The 18111-nt window shown below is 38.2% G+C and overlaps 1 protein-coding gene across 4 annotated transcripts in view; it reads left to right on the top strand.

Moving 5' to 3' along the window:
• Positions 1-17: 17 nt before the first annotated feature.
• MRPS28 (mitochondrial ribosomal protein S28) overlaps positions 18-18111 on the top strand; it is a 207542-nt gene continuing 189448 nt past the window's right edge. For all 4 annotated transcript variants that reach the window (XR_012514109.1, XR_012514108.1, XR_746470.3 and 1 more), the window contains exon 1: positions 18-260. Coding sequence is in view for 1 of the 4 variants with exons in the window: in XM_003940187.4 (XP_003940236.1) it covers positions 51-260 (210 nt within the window). In the remaining 3 variants the exon portion in view is untranslated. The remainder of the gene's footprint in view (positions 261-18111) is intronic.

Below are 18111 nucleotides of genomic sequence, written 5' to 3' on the forward strand. Positions count from 1 at the left end.
GTGACCCGCGCGCCTGCGGCGGGAGGTCAAAGGTCAGGGGTAAAGCAGTCATGGCGGCCCTGTGTCTGACCCGTGCCGTGGCTGCCGAGAGACATTTTCCGCGAATGTTTCCCTTCTTTAGGCCCTTTCGGGGTGTAGGGACTGAGAGCGGATCCGAAAGTGGGAGCTCCGATGCTACAGAGCCTAAGACGCGCCTAGGCGGCTTCGCAAGTGCTTTGGAGCGGCACTCGGATCTACTGCAGAAGGTGGAGCCCCGGCGGGTAAGAGGGAGTCGCGGGAACTACGCCAACGACGCGGTAGGCGGGGCCGGGAGTCGGGGCGGAGCGTGGCCTAGCAGAGGGCTGGGAACCGTGGCCGAGACCCGGTTTTCTGGAGTTGCGGTGCGTTTGTGGCTCAGCCCTTGGCCCCTAGGATCCTTGCTTGGTGTTTTTCTTCCTTTTGTTGACCTGTTATGTTGCATTTGCGTACTGGACCGGTCTATCCACACTGCGCGCGTCTTAGGGTTGAGTGCTGGTGGGAGGGTAACCAGCGGGGAGCACTGATAAGCGGCCTAGGGAGATTCCTGGGACCCTAAGGAGAATGAGACTCGCACGGAGAGGCAGGGCTCTGCTGGGTCTTGTTCTAAACAGTAGCTCTAGCTTCGAGCTTGTTGTCTGGGGTACAAGCCTCTTCATAAACATTTGTTAATTTAATGGCTAGGTGGTGAATGACTTTCTGAACTTGAGGAAGTGATAAAACTTGTCAGCTCTTCGCCTCTCTTTTGTAAATGTCTTTTTCTAAAAAGTAAAATAAAATCTCCATTTGTCTCAACCAGTACTTTTGTAAAATACCATAAAGTTATAGGTAAATGAAATGGAAGAAATAAAATTACAAGCCTAAATTTTCAATAATTAAACTCAGCAGACATAAAATTGGATTATATACAAATAAACTCTCAATTTCTATATTTTCTTTCCTAGAGAGTAATACCAAACAGTTCACAAGACTGGCAGTGTCCTGAGTTATAGGGTCATTTTAGTAGCAATTACTGATGTCAAAATTTTTCTGAAATTCAAGGACTAGAAGAAGCCTGGTATATTAGTTTATTACTTTCTGTTGTAACAAATTACCACAAATTTAGTTGCGTAAAACATCAGAAATACGTTCTTAGGGCTGCGAGAAGTCAGAGGGGTTCTCACTAGTCTAAAATCAACGTGTTGGTGAAGTTGTGTTTTTTTCTTTAGCTAGTGGGGGAATCTCTTCCTTGTCTGTTAGCATCTCTTCTGCTTCTGTCTTCTGCTTTTTTTTTTTTTTTTTTTTTTTTTTGTAGTTTTTTGAGACAGAGTCTTGCTCTGTCACCCACGCTGAAGTGCAGTGGCATGATCTCAGCTCCCTGAAGGCTGAATCTCCTGTGCTCAAGTAATCCTCTTTGTAGCTGGGACTACAGCTAAGTTTTTTTTTTGTGTGTGTGGTAGAGATGAGGTTTTGCCATGTTGCCCAGGCTGCTCTTGAACTCCTGGGCTCAAGTGATCCTCTGGCCTTGGCAACCCAAAGTGCTGGAATTACAGATGTGAGCCACCCGACCAGGCCCCTCATCTTCTACTTTTGAGATCTCTGTGATTACATTGGCCTCTCCAGACAATCGAAGATAATCTCTATTTTAAGATCAGTTGGGCCAGGCATGGTGGCTCACGCCTGTAATCCCAGCATTTTGGGAGGCCAAAGTGGGTGGGTCACCTGAGGTCAGGAGTTTGAGACCAGTCTGGCCAACATGGTGAAACCCTGTCTCTACTAAAAATACGAAAATTAGCCGGGTGTGGTGGTGGCACGTGTCTGTAGTTCCAGATACTCAGGAGGCTGAAGCAGGAGTATTGCTTGAACCCTGGAGGTGGAGGTTGCAGTGAGCTGAAATGGTGCCACTGCACTCCAGCCTGGGTGACAGAGTGAGACTCCATCTCAAAAAAAAAAAAAAAAAAAAAAAAAAAAAAAAAAAAAGATTAGCTGATTAGCAATTTTAATTCCACCTGCAGGTTAATTCTTTGCCATGGAAGGTAACATTCATAAATTCTAGAGATTAGGATGTGGATGTCTTTGTAGGGGGAGGGGTCATTATTCTTTTTACTGTATCTGGAGATGTCATAAACTACTAGCAGAATAGCTATGACTGACCTGGAGCCACCTAAGGGATAGATTTTAGATCCGTCCTTGAGGTATGGCCTTAGGAGTTAAGTGCAGTAAAGTTGAAACATAAGAGTTCAGTGCTCCGCTCCAAATATTTGTATGGTAAAGGAATTTTTCTGTTTCTCACCTAACATTTCTCACTCACGCTCCACTCCCACTCACACCACATTCTAAGCTCCTTTGGAAACCCCCGTAAAATAATTCTCAATTGCTGAGTTAATCGTAAACGTGAAAATGGTAGCATCACATGTATAGTTACGTGTTTGAAACTCAAAATGTAATGCTTGTGTAATGAGGGAAACAACCCAGGTGTTTGAGAGTCCCCCGAATTTCTTTTTCTTTTCTTTCCAAGGCAGATCTAATTGGACTGTTCAGTTTTTCCAAGAGGAGGCTAGGGTGTTTCCTGGCAGTCCCAGCACATCTGTTAGATTTTCTCAGTCCGGCTCAGGTTCAGCAGCATTTATCGGCACCCTGCATGGTGGTTCTTCATCTAACACAGTTTAGAAGACATTATTCTACTAGATAGTGGGTAAATGTGTTTGGTTGTGATACACAGGTCACCAATTTCTTATTCACAAATCTTTGGCATTTTGGTTTAATGGAAAGAAAATTCCCTGGGGAGGAGGGTATCAGGAGGCTACGTTGTGTTCTCTGTTCAGCAAGTTCTTAGCTTTGAAGCATTTCAAGTTACGTGGACCCCTTTACTGCTTTTTTTATTTTTTATTTATTTTTTTTTTTTTGAGACAGAGTCTCACTCTGTCGCCAGGCGCCAAGCTGGAGTCCAGTGGCGTGATCTCGGCTCACTGCAACCTCCGCCTCCTGGGTTCAAGCAGTTCTTCTGCCTCATCCTCCCAAGTAGCCGGGACCACAGGCGTGTGCCACCATGCGCAGCTAATTTTTGTATTTTAGTAGAACTGGGGTTTCACCATGTTGGCCAGGATGGGCTTGATCTCTTGATCTCGTGATCTGCCCACCTCGGCCTCCCAAAGTACTGGAATTACATGTGTGAGCCACCACACCCAGCCACTGCTTCTTAATTGATACCACTGACTTCACTTGCCCCCTGGTTCAGGTTGTTACACACAGCATGGACCAAGTTATCTTCCTAAAGTTGGGCTCTATAATCAGAATTACTGAGATTATTTATTTATTCCTCTCCTTGAGAATCTTCTAAACATCCATTCACACTTCTAAACCTCCATTAAATATACTGTGGTATATTTAATCTGTCTACTATGGCTTCAGAGGTCTACCGCCATTCAAGACCCTGCCTGGTGCAGAGGTTAAAAGCTTAGGCTCCATTCAGGCTTCCAGCTTCTGCCATCTTTCTAACTGAGTGACTTTGGACAACTTACTTAGCCTATCTGAGTTGGCTGTCTTATCTCAAAGTGGAGATGATGTTCCAACTGGAGTTACTGGGAAGTTTACGTGAAATAATTCATTTAAGGTACTGTCAGTACATTGACTGGTACAGAGTACACTTTATTCAGTGTAGTTTAGCTTTTATGTGGCCCCAGTCATTTCTTCTTCAGCCTTCTGCCTTCCTGAGAATAGTTACACAGAGATGCTTCCACAATTGCACAGTTCTTTGAAGTCCCACTATTTTCTTAAACAATAATAAACTTTAATTTATCAAACCCATGTAGATTCATCTCTTGTAACAGATGTACTGCTCTGGTGGGGGATGTGGTAATGGAGGAAGCTATGCATGTGTCTGGGCAGGAGGGATATGGGATATGTCTGTACTGTACTCTGTTTTGTGTAAACCTAGAAGTGCTCTAAAAAAAAAAAAGTTTTTTTGTTAATGAATGAATATGAAATGCTATTTAAAAACGTAAGGAGGTATATACCCTAACTAGAGGTTGAGCTGTGCCATTCAAAGAGACAATAAAATCCAAGTTTTTCATGGCAAAAAGTCCAAAACCAAACAAAAAAAATAAACACCAGAAAACAACCATGCACACACCATTCTATTTAATCCCAATTTAAGGACATTGGTAATCACTAATACTTAGTTAACTTGTGGTGCCAGAGTAACGTGACACATCAGAATAAAGTTTTTCCTTTTTTCTTCGGTAGAATATGTTTCAGGAGGGCAGAGACCTTCTTTCTTATTCTGTTGTATTCCAAGTGCCTAGCACAGTGCTTGACCCAGAGTGGGCACTCGGTAAATATTTGCCAAATGTGTGGATGAATGAGTAGTACATGTAGTGCATATTTGAACTTCAGTTACCCCTGGCTTGTCTTTGAATTGTAATGTATGTGTGACTGTTTACAAACAGTTGCACATGTGAGAATAGTACAAGCTCAAGCATGTTAGTTAAATGTGCCTGTCCAGGATAACTCAGTAAAAATAATTTTAAGAATAGTAAGAAACTGAAAATACCATATTAGTTTTAGTTTTAGTATTCATTAGAAGTTTTCAGTGCTTTTCTAACATTTATGATAAGGAATATGAGCAGTCGTGTGTTGATAGGCATTCAACTTGTGAAAAAACTTACTTCACCTCTTTTGAAGTTACTGGACCTATTTAATTGAAGAGTATCCTGAGATTACAAGATGATTAAATGCCAATTGTGTATTCAGGATTTTTTTAAAAAAGTTGTTTGCACATTTTATAAAAGTAATACTTGGTTACTTTAGAAAGCAAATTTAAATAGCCCTGAAAGTTATGTGAAATGTAAAAGTCCTTTTTTCTTACTTTCTCAAGGCCGGAGAGAGTGTTTTTTATGCATAGGTACAGAGTTTTGTATTACACACCTATAAGTATAAGCTAAGTGTTGGTATATATATTTAAAAACATAAATTCGTTTGTATATGAATACTGTTTTAAACTATGTTACAGTTTAAGAGTAAATTCTGCAAGCTGGTTTAAATCCTGGTTCCTCTACCATTTACTAGCTGCATTTCCTTGGAAAATTACTTAATATCTATGTATCTCCTTTTCCTTTTTTATAAAAGGAAACCCTGCGTCATGGGATTTTTATGAGATCAAATGAATTCATTACTTAAAACGCTTAACACGGGTGCCTGATACTTAATAAGCCTTAGTATGTTTTAGGTGCTGCTCTTTTTACCTAAGTATGACTGTTTTTCCTTATCATTACATAATACTTGCTTGGTATTCCATGGTATGGATGTAGCATAATTTACTTAAGCAAGAAGCCCTTCATTATTGAACTTTTAGGTTGTTTCTATTTGTTTTCATATCCTAACACAGAGTTGCAGTGAACATTTGCATTTTTCCATACTTATGAGGGTGTGTTTGTAGGATATATGTTGGGTAAAAGTGTACACACAATGTGTTACAGCCTGTTTGTACTAAACTCCCACTTGCAGTACATGGCGATGTCTGTTTCCTCACTGCCTTATCAACACATGGATCATCATGGGTAGATTTACTTGATATCTGACAACCAAAGCAAAATACAGAAATTGGGAACTGGGGTTATCTTTCATTCCTGATTTCAGTTTTTAATTTTTATGATAACTTCATGTTCACAATTTTTGACTTATAATAAGTGCAATCAATTTGACCTCATAAAATGCACTTCAGATAACAAAATGCTACATTGACACTATATATAGTGATTGTATGTAAGATTTCATTTGTAAAATGGTTTCTGCTTAAAATACTCTTTTTGAAGATAAGTTTTGCCGTCTCCTAAACAAATCATTATTTCTTTACCTTTACCCTTTACCCTGGAATTAGCTTCCCTGCCTGCAAATACTGTTGTAAAAATCACCTCCTCTGTTAGGCCTTTGTGATCTCACCAAACAGATGAAACTCTTTTTGAATGTTCTGCCGTTTTGTGTTTTACTACCTTTTGGTATATCCACAGCTCTTGTTTTAGTAAAGTCGTTTACAAACCTATTTTATTCTGTTTTCTAGCTGTAGTTCCTGGTGCTTAGAGGCCATTTTCAGTTCACCCTCTTCATCCTTTGTGTAATCCTTTGCACTTTTGAATATACATTTGCTGATTTAAGTTGGAATGAAATTTAAACAGTATGATGGTTGAATAATTACAAATGAAAAATAGCATCTCAGTTGGCTTATTATTAGACTTAAAAAATATGTATGATGAAAGTTCAAGTTGTACCCATTGATTTAGTTCTTACAGTCGTTAAAAGTGTAGGCTTATTTATATGTGGACCTCAGAAATAAGTGATGTTCAGTAAGAGCCCATGTAAATTATCCTTACAAAGAACTTTCCCCTGCAGCCAGGAATTTAACCAAGGGCAAGCATCATGAAGTTCTTATCTTGTTACACACTCAGGTTACTTCAGGTTACTTCAGGTTTAACTTCAGGTCAAAGGAAACCGAAGTTAAATGGCATTAAGTGTAATGCCATTGTTTTGTATGGAGGTTGTAGTTTCCATTCTCATAACCTTGCTCACTTACCTACTCCTCTTTTACATTGCTTCTTGAGCTTTAATACTGGTTTGTTCATCTTTCCCTTCAACTACTTCTGTTTTGGTTTTGTTTTTAAGAGTAGCAACCAAATCTTACTCTTTTTTTTTTTTTTTTTTTCAGACAGGGTCTTGCCCTGTTCCTGAGGCTGGGGTGTAGTGGTGCAAATCTTGTCTCACTGCAGCCTCTGCTTCCCGGCTTAGGTGATTCTCCTACCGCAGCCTCCTGAGAAGCTGAGGTCATAGGTGTGCATCACACCATGCCTAGCTGATTTTTGTATTTTTTTGTAGAGATGGGGTTTTGCCGTATTGCCCAGGCTGGTGTCGCACTTCTGGGCTCAAGCGATTTGCCTGCTTTAGTCTTCCAAAATGCTATTATTACAGGTGTGAGCTACCACACCTGGCCTTCCCATATATAACCAATATAGCATGTATATTTATTTATAGAGGACCTGGTATATGTTTACTAAAGGTATTTTTAAAATCAGATACCATTTTCCCTCTGTTTTTAAGACCTTAATCCTTCTTGTGTCACTTAAACAATATAAATTTGTAGAATCTGTTAAGCTGATTAGGAGCTGGGCTATGGCATGTAACTCATCTCGTAGCCACAAGGTGGCAATAGTTGAGCAAATAATTGATTTTTCGGCTTTGTGAATTTTACTCCTTCTTAGCAGTAGAGGGTAGCATACCACTTTTTAGAATGTTGAAAAAATGGTTTTCAGAGAGGTTTGGGGCCACACAGTAAAAATTTTACTCAAAGTTTAAATTTATTTAAAATACTGATGTTACTTGATAGCTTATAGTTTTAGCAATATATTTGACTTCATGCAAATATTTTAAAATGTAATTTTTTACTTTTTTATGAATATTTTTATTAGTATTTTTCTATTTCAGAATACTGGAATATTCTAGAAGTCAGAATATTTAAAGTCAGATGTTTAATCCTTTCAGAATACTGGAAAAATAAAAATATGTATATTTAAAGGGCTTATTTCAATATAATGGGGAAATTCATTATTTTTAGTGTAAGTTTTAAGTCCACTAAATTAATGCATTGTAATAGCAAAATTACATAGTTTTACGTAACGCTTTGTTTTCTTATCAGTTTTACTGACGACTTTAAAAATTAAGCCGGGGTTCTAAAAACTATTTGATATGTAAAGGAATGATGGAAAATGTTTCTGATTTTAACCGGTGATACCAACTTGTTTTTACATTTTAAGATTCTAGGAGAATTACCTCTGAGTTAGTAATAAAAATCTTTTGAAATGCTTTGTATCTCACATTTTCAAAGCATGTTTAGCGGAAATGACCAGTTAGTATAAAAACAATGAAATAGTGAAGAAGTAGATAGAATTCTCTGGGGAAAGTAGGTTTTTGTCAACACCTGTAACATGCTTATAAATAGTACTATACATTTCCTAAAGAAAAGATGTATATATTCTCTATATATTTTGTTCTTGGGTGGTCATAGTATCCGATCATACCCAGTCGGACTCACAACTTTCCAAATCAGTCTTAGTTTTCATTATTTGGAGTTCTTTTCTTAACTCTTATTTTTACTCAGAAATTTCACTTTCATCTTTTAATGTGTTTAAGTTTTCTTCTAAGGCTGCTCTGAAATTTTTCTCTTTTGATCACAGTTTTTGTAACGTGATTATGGCCCTTACATTTTTTACCTGTTGGCATTAAATAACAGAGGAAATAAGAGCAATTAAGCATATTCAAGTGGAGCCTCATTTGTTGAGATTTGGGAATGAAACTAAATAGTCTTGATTCAGTTAGGGTTTTGCCTACCTTTTTAAAGCTTTGGGGATTCTGTTGTTGATAACTGCCAGGAAACAAGTGGTGGACTCAGTCTAGGAGTTGGCAGCTGAACAAGTTGCCTGATCTTTGGCCAGCTACCCAGATTGAGATGGTTGGGTTCTCTCAAGGGAGATAAATGCACACTGAGAACTGGGTGTCACTGGGACACAGATTATTTATGCCAAAGAAATGAAATGTTCATAGCAGCTTTATTTTTAATAGTCCAAAACTGAAAACAGTCCAGATGTCCTTCAGCTGTTCAGTGGTTAAACAAGCTGTGGTACATCCTTACCATGGACTACTACTTAGCAATAAAAAGTAATGAGTGATTGATATCCAAAATAATTTGATTGACTCAAGGGAATTATGCTGAGTGGAAAAAAAAAAAAAAGCCAGTCTCAAAAAGTTACATATGATGTGATTTCATGTATATGACATGTTTGAAATGACATAATTACAGAGATGGAAAACAGATCAGTGCTTACTAAGAGTAAGGAAGGAGGGAGGGAGAAGGGATATGTGGAGTTATAAAAGGACAGCATGAGGAATCCTTGTGGTGATGGACTTGTTCTGCATTTTGATGGTGATGGCCAGTATGGAACCTTTACATGTAATAAAATTGCATTGAACTAAATATACTCAAATGATTACGAACCGGTGAAATCTGAGTATTGGTGGATTGTATCAATGTCAGTTTCTTAGTTGTGATATCATAGTATAGGCTTCTGAAGTGTTACCATCGGGAGCACTGGGTAAGGGTGCAGGGGCTCTCTGTGTATTCTTGGTTACAACTGCATGTGAATCTACAGTTATTTTTAAATAGAAGGTTTTTTTTTTTAAAGGGAGCATTTCACTGGTCTGTTGGGGCGAGCACTGGTAAGACCATTGAATTCCATAAACATAAGCCGATTACCTCACATTATTTCCTGTAAGGTAATTTTTTGTTGTTGTCGTTAGAAGCAATGCAGTGTAGAATACCAGAAAATCCAAGAACAGAAATTAAGTTCCATGTGGCTACTTGCATACCTTAGCATTTAGTCAAACAACGTCTGTCTTACTAGAAACCTTAAAACCATCTGTTGGTCCTGGTCTATGCATCTGTCAGCATCTGGCTCACAGCTCTACTCAGAAAATGAGAGAGAGAGAGAGAGAGAGAGAGAGAAAGACACACACTCACACACACACACACACACACACAAATTATCTAGTCTCCTTTTGTAACTGTTTTTCTCTGTCTAGCATAATGATTCTCCTGCTCCTATGATGCACCTCTTTTACAGAGATTTCTAAACTTTTTTGATTATGTCACTTCATTAATACATTTTTGAGTACATGTTCCAGTATTTACTTGAAAAATATGTTTGTGGCTGGGCACTGTGGGTCATGCCTGTAATCCCAGCACTTTGGGAGGCTGAGGTGGGCAGATCATAAGATCAAGAGATCGAGACCATCCTGGCCAACATGGTGAAACCCCATCTCTACTAAAAATACAGAAATTAGCTGGGTGTGGTGGCTTGTACCTGTAGTCCCAGTTACTTGGGAGGCTGAGGCTGGAGAATTGCCTGAACCCAGGAGGCAGAGGTTGCAGTGAGCCGAGTTTGTGCCGCTGCACTCCAGCCTGGCAGCAGAGCGAGACTCTATCTCAAAAAAAAAAAAGTGTGTGTGTATGTGTGTGTGTGTGTGTGTGTGTGTGTGTGTGTGTTTGTACTGTAGTTTATTATATACATTTTAAAGCATTGACACAAAAACATTTTAAAGGTGAAGTGGAAAAATAAATAGAAATTCCAGTGTTTTCTTTTTTTGTCCGATGGGTTATGAGAGAGATCACTATTCTTTCTTACAACCTGACCTTTTTCCTTCAGGCCTCCTCTGTAGATGCGTATTCATTGGCGGCAAATTTCCTATGTCTTCTTATGAACAATCTCCCCTTCAACCTTTTCTACAAGTATTTCTTGCTTACTTTCTTCGTTTCCCTTGATAACACTGCTTCCATTTTGGTCTTCCATAGTATAGATTGCAGTGGGTTTCAAGACTAGGAGAAGAAAATGACCCATCTTGGTTCTTGTTTCTTAGTACCATTTCAGACTACTGTTCTATCAGAAAATACTTTTAAAAAGCTCCTTGATAGAAATCTTTTCAGTTGTTTCAACTTTTTATCAGCATTGGGCTCACAGCTTTTCTCTTTTTTTCATACTTATCATCTTCATTGACCAGCATTTACATTTGTAAACCAAAAATAAAATTCTAAAGCCTCCCAACCATTTGAATGGACCCCTCCTTTTAGCCAAGGGCATTCCAAAGTTAACCTGAAGAACTAGTTCAGGCCATGATGGGAAGAGGGAGCCAGATATGCTTCATTTTATCTCTCCCCTTTCAGAATTAGTGATAGAACAGACTCTTTAAGTCTAGTAAAAACATTTACAATTTGTTTTCTCTGAAGCGTGCTACCTGGAGGCTATATCTGCATGATAAAACCATGGTCTCCACAATGCCTTATGGTCACCCAGACATTCCTTTTGATAATAACCCTTTCTACCAATTGCCCATCAGAAAATCTTTAAGTCTACCTATGACCTGGAAGCCACCCTTGCAACCTGCTTCTACTTGTCCTGCCTTTCTGGACCAAACCAACGTAACCAATTACATCTTACATATATTGATTGATGTCTCATGTCTCCCTAAAATGTATAAAACCAAGTTGTGCCCTTACTTCCTTGGGCATGTGTCTCAGGACCTCCTGAGGCTGTGTCATGGGTGTATCCTTAACTTTGGCAAAATAAACTTTCCAAATTGGTTTAGACCTGTCTCATACTTTTGGTTTACACATTGATGACTACCAATACCTTGGCCACATCATTTTTTGTATATTAACCTTATATTGTTTAACCTTGCTGTAACTACTTATTCCAGCAGGTTTTTTCTTGTTGTTATACACAGATAATCATGCCATCTGTGATAAAAGACAGTTTTATTTCTTCCTTCCCAATCTGTATATTTTTATTTATTCTTTTTTTCTTATTGTATTAGCTAGGACTTCCAGTACAATGTTGAAAAGCAATGATGAGACAACCAGGCGCAGTGGCTCATGCCTGTAATTCCAGCACTTTGGGAGGCCTAGGTGGGGGGATCATGAGGTCAGGAGTTCAAAAACAGCCTGGCCAACATGGTGAAACCCCATCTCTACTAAAAATACAAAAATTAGCTGAACGTGGTGGTGTGCATCTGTAATACCAGATACTTAGGATGCTGAGGCAGAGAATTGCTTGAACCTGGGAGGCGGAAGTTGCTGTGAGCTGAGATTGCACCATTGCACTCCAGCCTGGGTGAAAGAGCGAGACTCCATCTAAAAAAAGAAAGAAAGGAAGAAAGAAAAGCAGTGCTGAGAGGGGACATCCTTGCCTTGTTCCTGTGCTTAGTAGTTTCGAGTTTCTCACCATTATATATGAAGGTTTTTTGTGGATATTCTTTATGAAGTTGAAGACATCTTCCTCTAGTTTTCTGAACATTATTATTAGGAATGGGTGTTGGATTTTGTCAAATGCTTTTCCACTTGACAAAATGAAATATGACCATGTGATTGTTCTTTTTTAGCCAATTGATGTGATAGAATACGTTTTTTTTCTATTTTTGATTTTTGTGGGTACTGTATATACTTATGGGATACATGAGATACTTTGATACAGGTGCATAACATGTAATAGTCACATCATAGTAAATAGAGTATCCATTCCCTCAAGCATTTATCCCTCATGTTACAATTAATAAAATTATACTCTTTTAGTTATTTTTAAATTTACGATTCAAAAATTATTGATTACAGTCACCCTGTTGTACTCTCAAACACTAGGTCTTATTCTAACTCCTTTTTGTACCCATTAACCATTCCCACCCTCTTACATACTATAAGTACAGTACAGCACATATAAGGGAGTGGGAATGGTGAATAGGTACAAACCCCTAATACCCTTTCCAGCCTCTGGGTAACCATTCTACTCTCTATCTCCATGAGTTCAATTGTTTTAATTTTTAGCTCCCACAAATAACATGTGAAGTTTATTTTTCTGTGCCTGGCTTATTTCATGTAACATTAATGACCACTGGTTCCATCCATGTTGTTGCGACAGGATCTCATGCTTTTTTGTGACTGACTAGTAGTACTCCATTGTGATATATACCACATTTTCTTTATCCATTCATCTGTTGTTGGACACTTAGGTTGCTTTCAAATTTTGGCTATTGTGAACAGTGAAACATGGGAAATGTCTCTTCAGTACACTTATTTCCTTTCTTTGGGGTATAAAGCCAGCAGTGGGATTGCTGGATCATATGGTGGCTCTATATTTAGGAGTGTGTGTGTGTGTGTGTGTGTGTGTGTGTGTTTTGCAGAACCTCCAAAATGTTCTTCATAGTGGTTGTACTAATTTACATTCCCACTAACATTGTATGATGGTTCCCTTTTCTCCACATCCTTGCCAGCATTTATTACTTCTGGTCTTTTGGATAAAATTCCATTTTAACTGGGGTAAGATGATATCTCATTGTAGGTTTGATTTGCATTTCTCTGATGATCAATGATGTTGAGCATGTTTTCATATGTCTGTTTGTCACTTGTATGTCTTCTTTTGAGAAATGTCTATTCAGATTATTTGCCTATTTTAAAATTGGATTATTAGATTTTTTTTCTATAGAGTTGTTTGAGCTCCTTATATATCCTGGTTATCAATCCTTTGTCTACATTTTGATTTTTGAATGTTGAACCTGGCATTAATCTCACTTAGTTGTGGTATATAGTTTTTATACGTTGTTGGATTTGATTTGCTAATATGCTGTTGAGGATTTTTGCATCTACATGCATGAGAAATATTGGTTTGTAGTTTTCTTGTAATGTCTTTGTGTGGTTTGGTATTAAGATATTCTCATAGGATACGTTAGGAAATAGTATTTCCACTCCTATTTTCTGAAAGAGATTGTAAGAGAATTGGTTTGATTTTTTTTCTTTAAATGTTTGGTAGAATTCGCTGGTAAACCCATATGGACCTGGCTTTCTGTTTTGGAAGTGTATTATTTACTGATTCAATTTCTTTAGTAGACATAGGACCATTCAGATTATCTGTCTCTTCTTACTTGAATTTTGGCAGATTTTGTCTTTCAAGGAATTAATCCATTTAATCTAGATTATCAAATCTATGGGTATAGGATTGTTCATAGCATTTCTTTAATGTCCATGGGATATGTAGTGACATCCTCTCTTTCATTTCCGTTATTAGTAATTTGTGTTCTCTCTCTCTTTTTGTTTTTTCTTAGCCTGGCTGGAAGCTAACCAATTTTATTGATCTTTTCAAAGAACCAGCTTTTGCTTTCATTGATTTTCTCTGTTGATTTCCTCTTTTCTGTTTCATTGCTTTCTGTGCTAATTTTTATTTTAGATAAGTTGTGTTTTCATTTTCATTTAGTTCAAAGTATTTTTAAATTTCTCTTAAGATTTCTTTGACTCGTGTTATTTAGAAGTGTATTTGTTTACTCTAAGTATTTTGGGATTTTTGAGCTATCTTTCTATTCCTAATTTCTAATTAAATTCCATTGTGATTTGAAGCAGACATTGCATGATTTCTATTCTTTAAATTAGTTGAGATGTGATTTATGGTCCAGAATGTGATCTGTTTTGGTGACTGTTTCATGTGGCATGAGAAGAATGTATATTCTGTTGTTGCAGAATGAAATTCGGCAGATGTCCATCATATCCAGGTGATTTATGATGATGTTGAGTTCAACTATATCCTTAATGATTTTCTCCCTGCTAGATTGTCCTTTTCTGATAGAGGGCCATTGCAGTCTCCAGCTGTAATGGTTCATGTATTTTTCCTTGCAGTTTTGTCAGTTTTTGTCACATGATTTTTGACTATTCTCAGGCATGTACACATTAAGGATCGTTACTACTTCCTCAGATAATTAACCCCTTTATAATTAACAAATTGTTTAACATGAACAAACTGTTACTTGTTAGATCAATTAATAATTAAAAAGATAAAAGTTTTAATTTTACCTTCACATATTCCTTCTTTGTGTTCTGCTTTTCTTTATGATCTGAGTTTTTGACTTTTATAATTTTCTTCTTTCTAAAGAATTTTTTTAAACATTTCTTGCAAGGCAGGTCTACTAGCAACAGATTCCCTCAATTTTTTCCGAGGAAGTCTTGACCTTCATTTTGGATTAACTTCTCAGGGTACAGAATTCTAGGTTGGTAATTTTTTTTCCCTCTTTCACTTTAGATATGTCACTCCATTGTTTTCTTGCTTGCATGATTTATGAGGAGAAGCTGGATATAGTTTTTATCTTTGCTCCTCTGTAGATAAGCTGTTTTCCCCCCAGGCTTTTTAAAGAATTTTTTCTTTGTCTTTGATTTTTCCATAGTTTGAAAATGGTACCGTATGCCTAGATGAGGTGTTTTTGGTGATTTTCCTGGTTGATGTCCTCTGAGCTTCCTGGATCTGTGATTTGGTGTCTGATATTAATTTGAAGGAAAGTTTTAGTCATTATTGTTTCAAGTATTTCTTCTGTATTTGTCTCTCTTCTCCTTCTGGAATTCCCATTAGCTTACACCTTTTGTAGTTGTCCCAAAGTTCTTGAATATTCTGTTCTATTTTACCCCCAGTCTTTTTTTTCTTTGCTTTTTAGTTTTGGCAGTTTTCACTGAGGTATCTTCAGGGTCACAGATTTTTTTCCTCAGCTGTGTCATATACTTGTAAGCCCATCAAAGGCATTCTTCATTTCTGTTACAGGGCTTTTGATCTCTAGCATTTCTTTTTGATTCTTATGTAGAATTTCCATCTTTCTGCGTACATTGCATATCAGTTCTTGCATCCTGTCTGTTTTATCCATTAGAGCCCTTAGCATCTTAATCATAGTTGTATTCGATGCCTCGACTGATAATTCCAGTATCTGAGTCTGGTTCTGATGCTTGCTCTGTCTCTTCAAACTATGTTTTTTTGCCGTTTTGTCTGTTTTGTAATTTCTTCTTGATAGCTGGACATGATGTATTGAGTAAAAGGAACAGCTGTCAACTGGCCTTGAGTAATGTAATGATAGACTGTGTAGGGAGGGAAAGTGTTCTATAGTCTTATGAGTAGGTCTTGCCCAGTCTTCTAGTGAGCCTCTGCCTCTGGACTATGAACTTCACATTTGCTTCTCAGTGTTTCCCTTTCTTTTAGTGGGACAGGATAACTAGAGCCAGCTGGAGTTGGATATTTCCCTTCCCACAGGATGCTTAGGCTCTGACAAAACCCCAGCAGTTTTAAACAGTTTCTCTTGAGGACACACCTTGAGCACTCTCTCGTATTCAATAATAGGAGATAGTGCTCTGATGTATTTCAAAATAGTTCTGTTCCTCAACTCTGTCTGAAGTACAAGGGGGTTTTTCTCTTATAGTCAATGTGAAAACCAGGTTGAGCTCCTGGAGATAAAACCCAGTGAAGTGTGGAAGTCCCCAATAACTGGGTCTCTCTGGAGTTTTTAACTTTCAGACTTGTCCACACTGAACCTCCAGCAATTCACTAGTTATATCTTGGATTTTCCTACCTTGGCACTGGTTTCCACAGAGGTTTGTTCTTGGGGGCTTCTTCTTTTCAGTAGTTCTCTACATTTGTTTGTCTTTCCAAGTTTGGGGGTAGCAGTTTTCCCTGTGACTCCCACCTGTCAGATGGATCTAGGAAAAGTTGTTGATTGTTTTGTCATGACAATCAACCGCATCTCCAGACATTGCCAAAGGTCCCTTGGGTTGTGTGTGTGAGTGTGTGTGTGTGTGTGTGTGTGTGTGTGTGTGGGTGGGGGGCGGCCAAAATCATCCAGGTTGAAAAATACTAGATTAGTGAATAAAACTTGATGGTGGTGACTGAGTCTATAAGAGATTAATTTACCAGGCGCAGTGGCTCAAGCCTGTAATCCCAGCACTTTCGGAGGCCGAGGCGGGTGGATCACGAGGTCAAGAGATCAAGACCATCCTGGTCAACATGGTGAAACCCCATCTCTACTAAAAATACAAAAAATTAGCTGGGCATGGTGGCGCGTGCCTGTAATCCCAGCTACTCAGGAGGCTGAGGCAGGAGAATTGCCTGAACCCAGGAGGCGGAGGTTGCGGTGAGCCAAGATCGCGCCATTGCACTCCAGCCTGGGTAATAAGAGCGAAACTCTGTCTAAAAAAAAAAAAAAAAAAAAAAAAAGAGATTAATTAAAAAAAAAAAAGCCTAAAATGTTTGACAGGGGGCTGTTTGAGTGCTTTACATATGGCCACATATTTATTCCTCACAACAATCCTATAAAATAGATACGGTTATAAACCCCATTTTATAAGATGAGTAAACAACAGCACAGAGATTGTAAGTGCATAGGCCTGTTCCCAGAGCTGGTAAGTGGTAGAGCCAAGACCTGAGCCATGTGGCCAGACCTCACAACCTTCCTTTGGGAGCCCTCGTATTTGAGTCACCATTAATTGTTCATATGCTTGCTGCACAGCTGTCATTTGGATTCTTTTCTTTGCTACTTCTATAGATTATAGAAGCAGTATAAGTTACTACTGCATAACAAACCATCCCAAACTTAGCCCTTCTCTATATAATTTATTTAATTTTTTTAAGAGAAGAGAAATTATATTTATTTTTGCCAGGATAATACATGCCTTTTGCCAGGTATTATGCACTTGAGGTATTTTGTGCTTTACAGAAGATTGACTGCCCTGCCTCTGTTTTTTCTTTTCTTTTTTCTTTTTCTTTTTTTTTAAAATTATTCTCCTTGTTTTTAGCTTGTTTTCTCACTGCAGCCTGGCATGACTGAGCTCCGAACCTTTATGGAATTCTTCAGGGTAGAATAGTTTTTTTTTTTTTTTTTTTTTCCCCCACAGCTTCTTCCTCTTGCATTTCCCTCTGCTTCATTAATTACCATTCTTCCACATGCTTTCTGTCCACTAGAAAGTATGTTTGTATACTTTTGGTCCCCATCTGTTCTCTTCAATATTGAGGGTTTATAATTTTTATAATTTTTTAATTCTTTTACCATCATTTAATGGGATTTCAGGAGGGAGAGAGAGAAATATAACTGCCATGTTGTCTTGAGCACCAATGTTTATTTCAATAAAAGAACTTTGTTATGAGCATAACGTTTATTGGTTAGTGTTAAAGAAACAAAAGTTATTATAGCACTGTTAATAGACAAGAGTCATTTTTGGAGATGCCTGTTGAGATTTTTTTCTTGCTAACCAGTATGAAGTAGTTAAAGTATATATACCATTTCATTATTATTATTATTATTTTTGAGATGGAGTCTTGCTCTTGTTGCCCACGGTGGAGTGCAATGGTGAGATCTTGGCTCACCGCAACCGCCACCTCCCGGGTTCAAATGATTCTCCTGCCTCAGCATCTCAGGTAGCTATGATTGACAGGCATGCGCCACCTCGCCTGGCTAATTTTGTGTTTTTAGTAGAGACAGGGTTTCTCCATGTTGGTTAGGCTGGTCTGGAACTCCTGACCTCAGGTGGTCCGCCTGCTTCAGCTTCCCATACTGCTGGGATTACAGGTGTGAGTCACAATGCCCGGCTGTTGTTATTACTTACATTTAAAAAAAGGTAACTGGATAGCACGATGTCTCATTTCTAACCTTTATTACTTTATAAATCCTTTTCATATTTTAGAGTATTTAAGAATTTCTAAGGCCGGGCGCGGTGGCTCAAACCTGTAATCCCAG

This window comes from Saimiri boliviensis, chromosome 15 (assembly GCF_048565385.1).
Source record: "Saimiri boliviensis isolate mSaiBol1 chromosome 15, mSaiBol1.pri, whole genome shotgun sequence".
NCBI lineage: Eukaryota > Metazoa > Chordata > Mammalia > Primates > Cebidae > Saimiri > Saimiri boliviensis.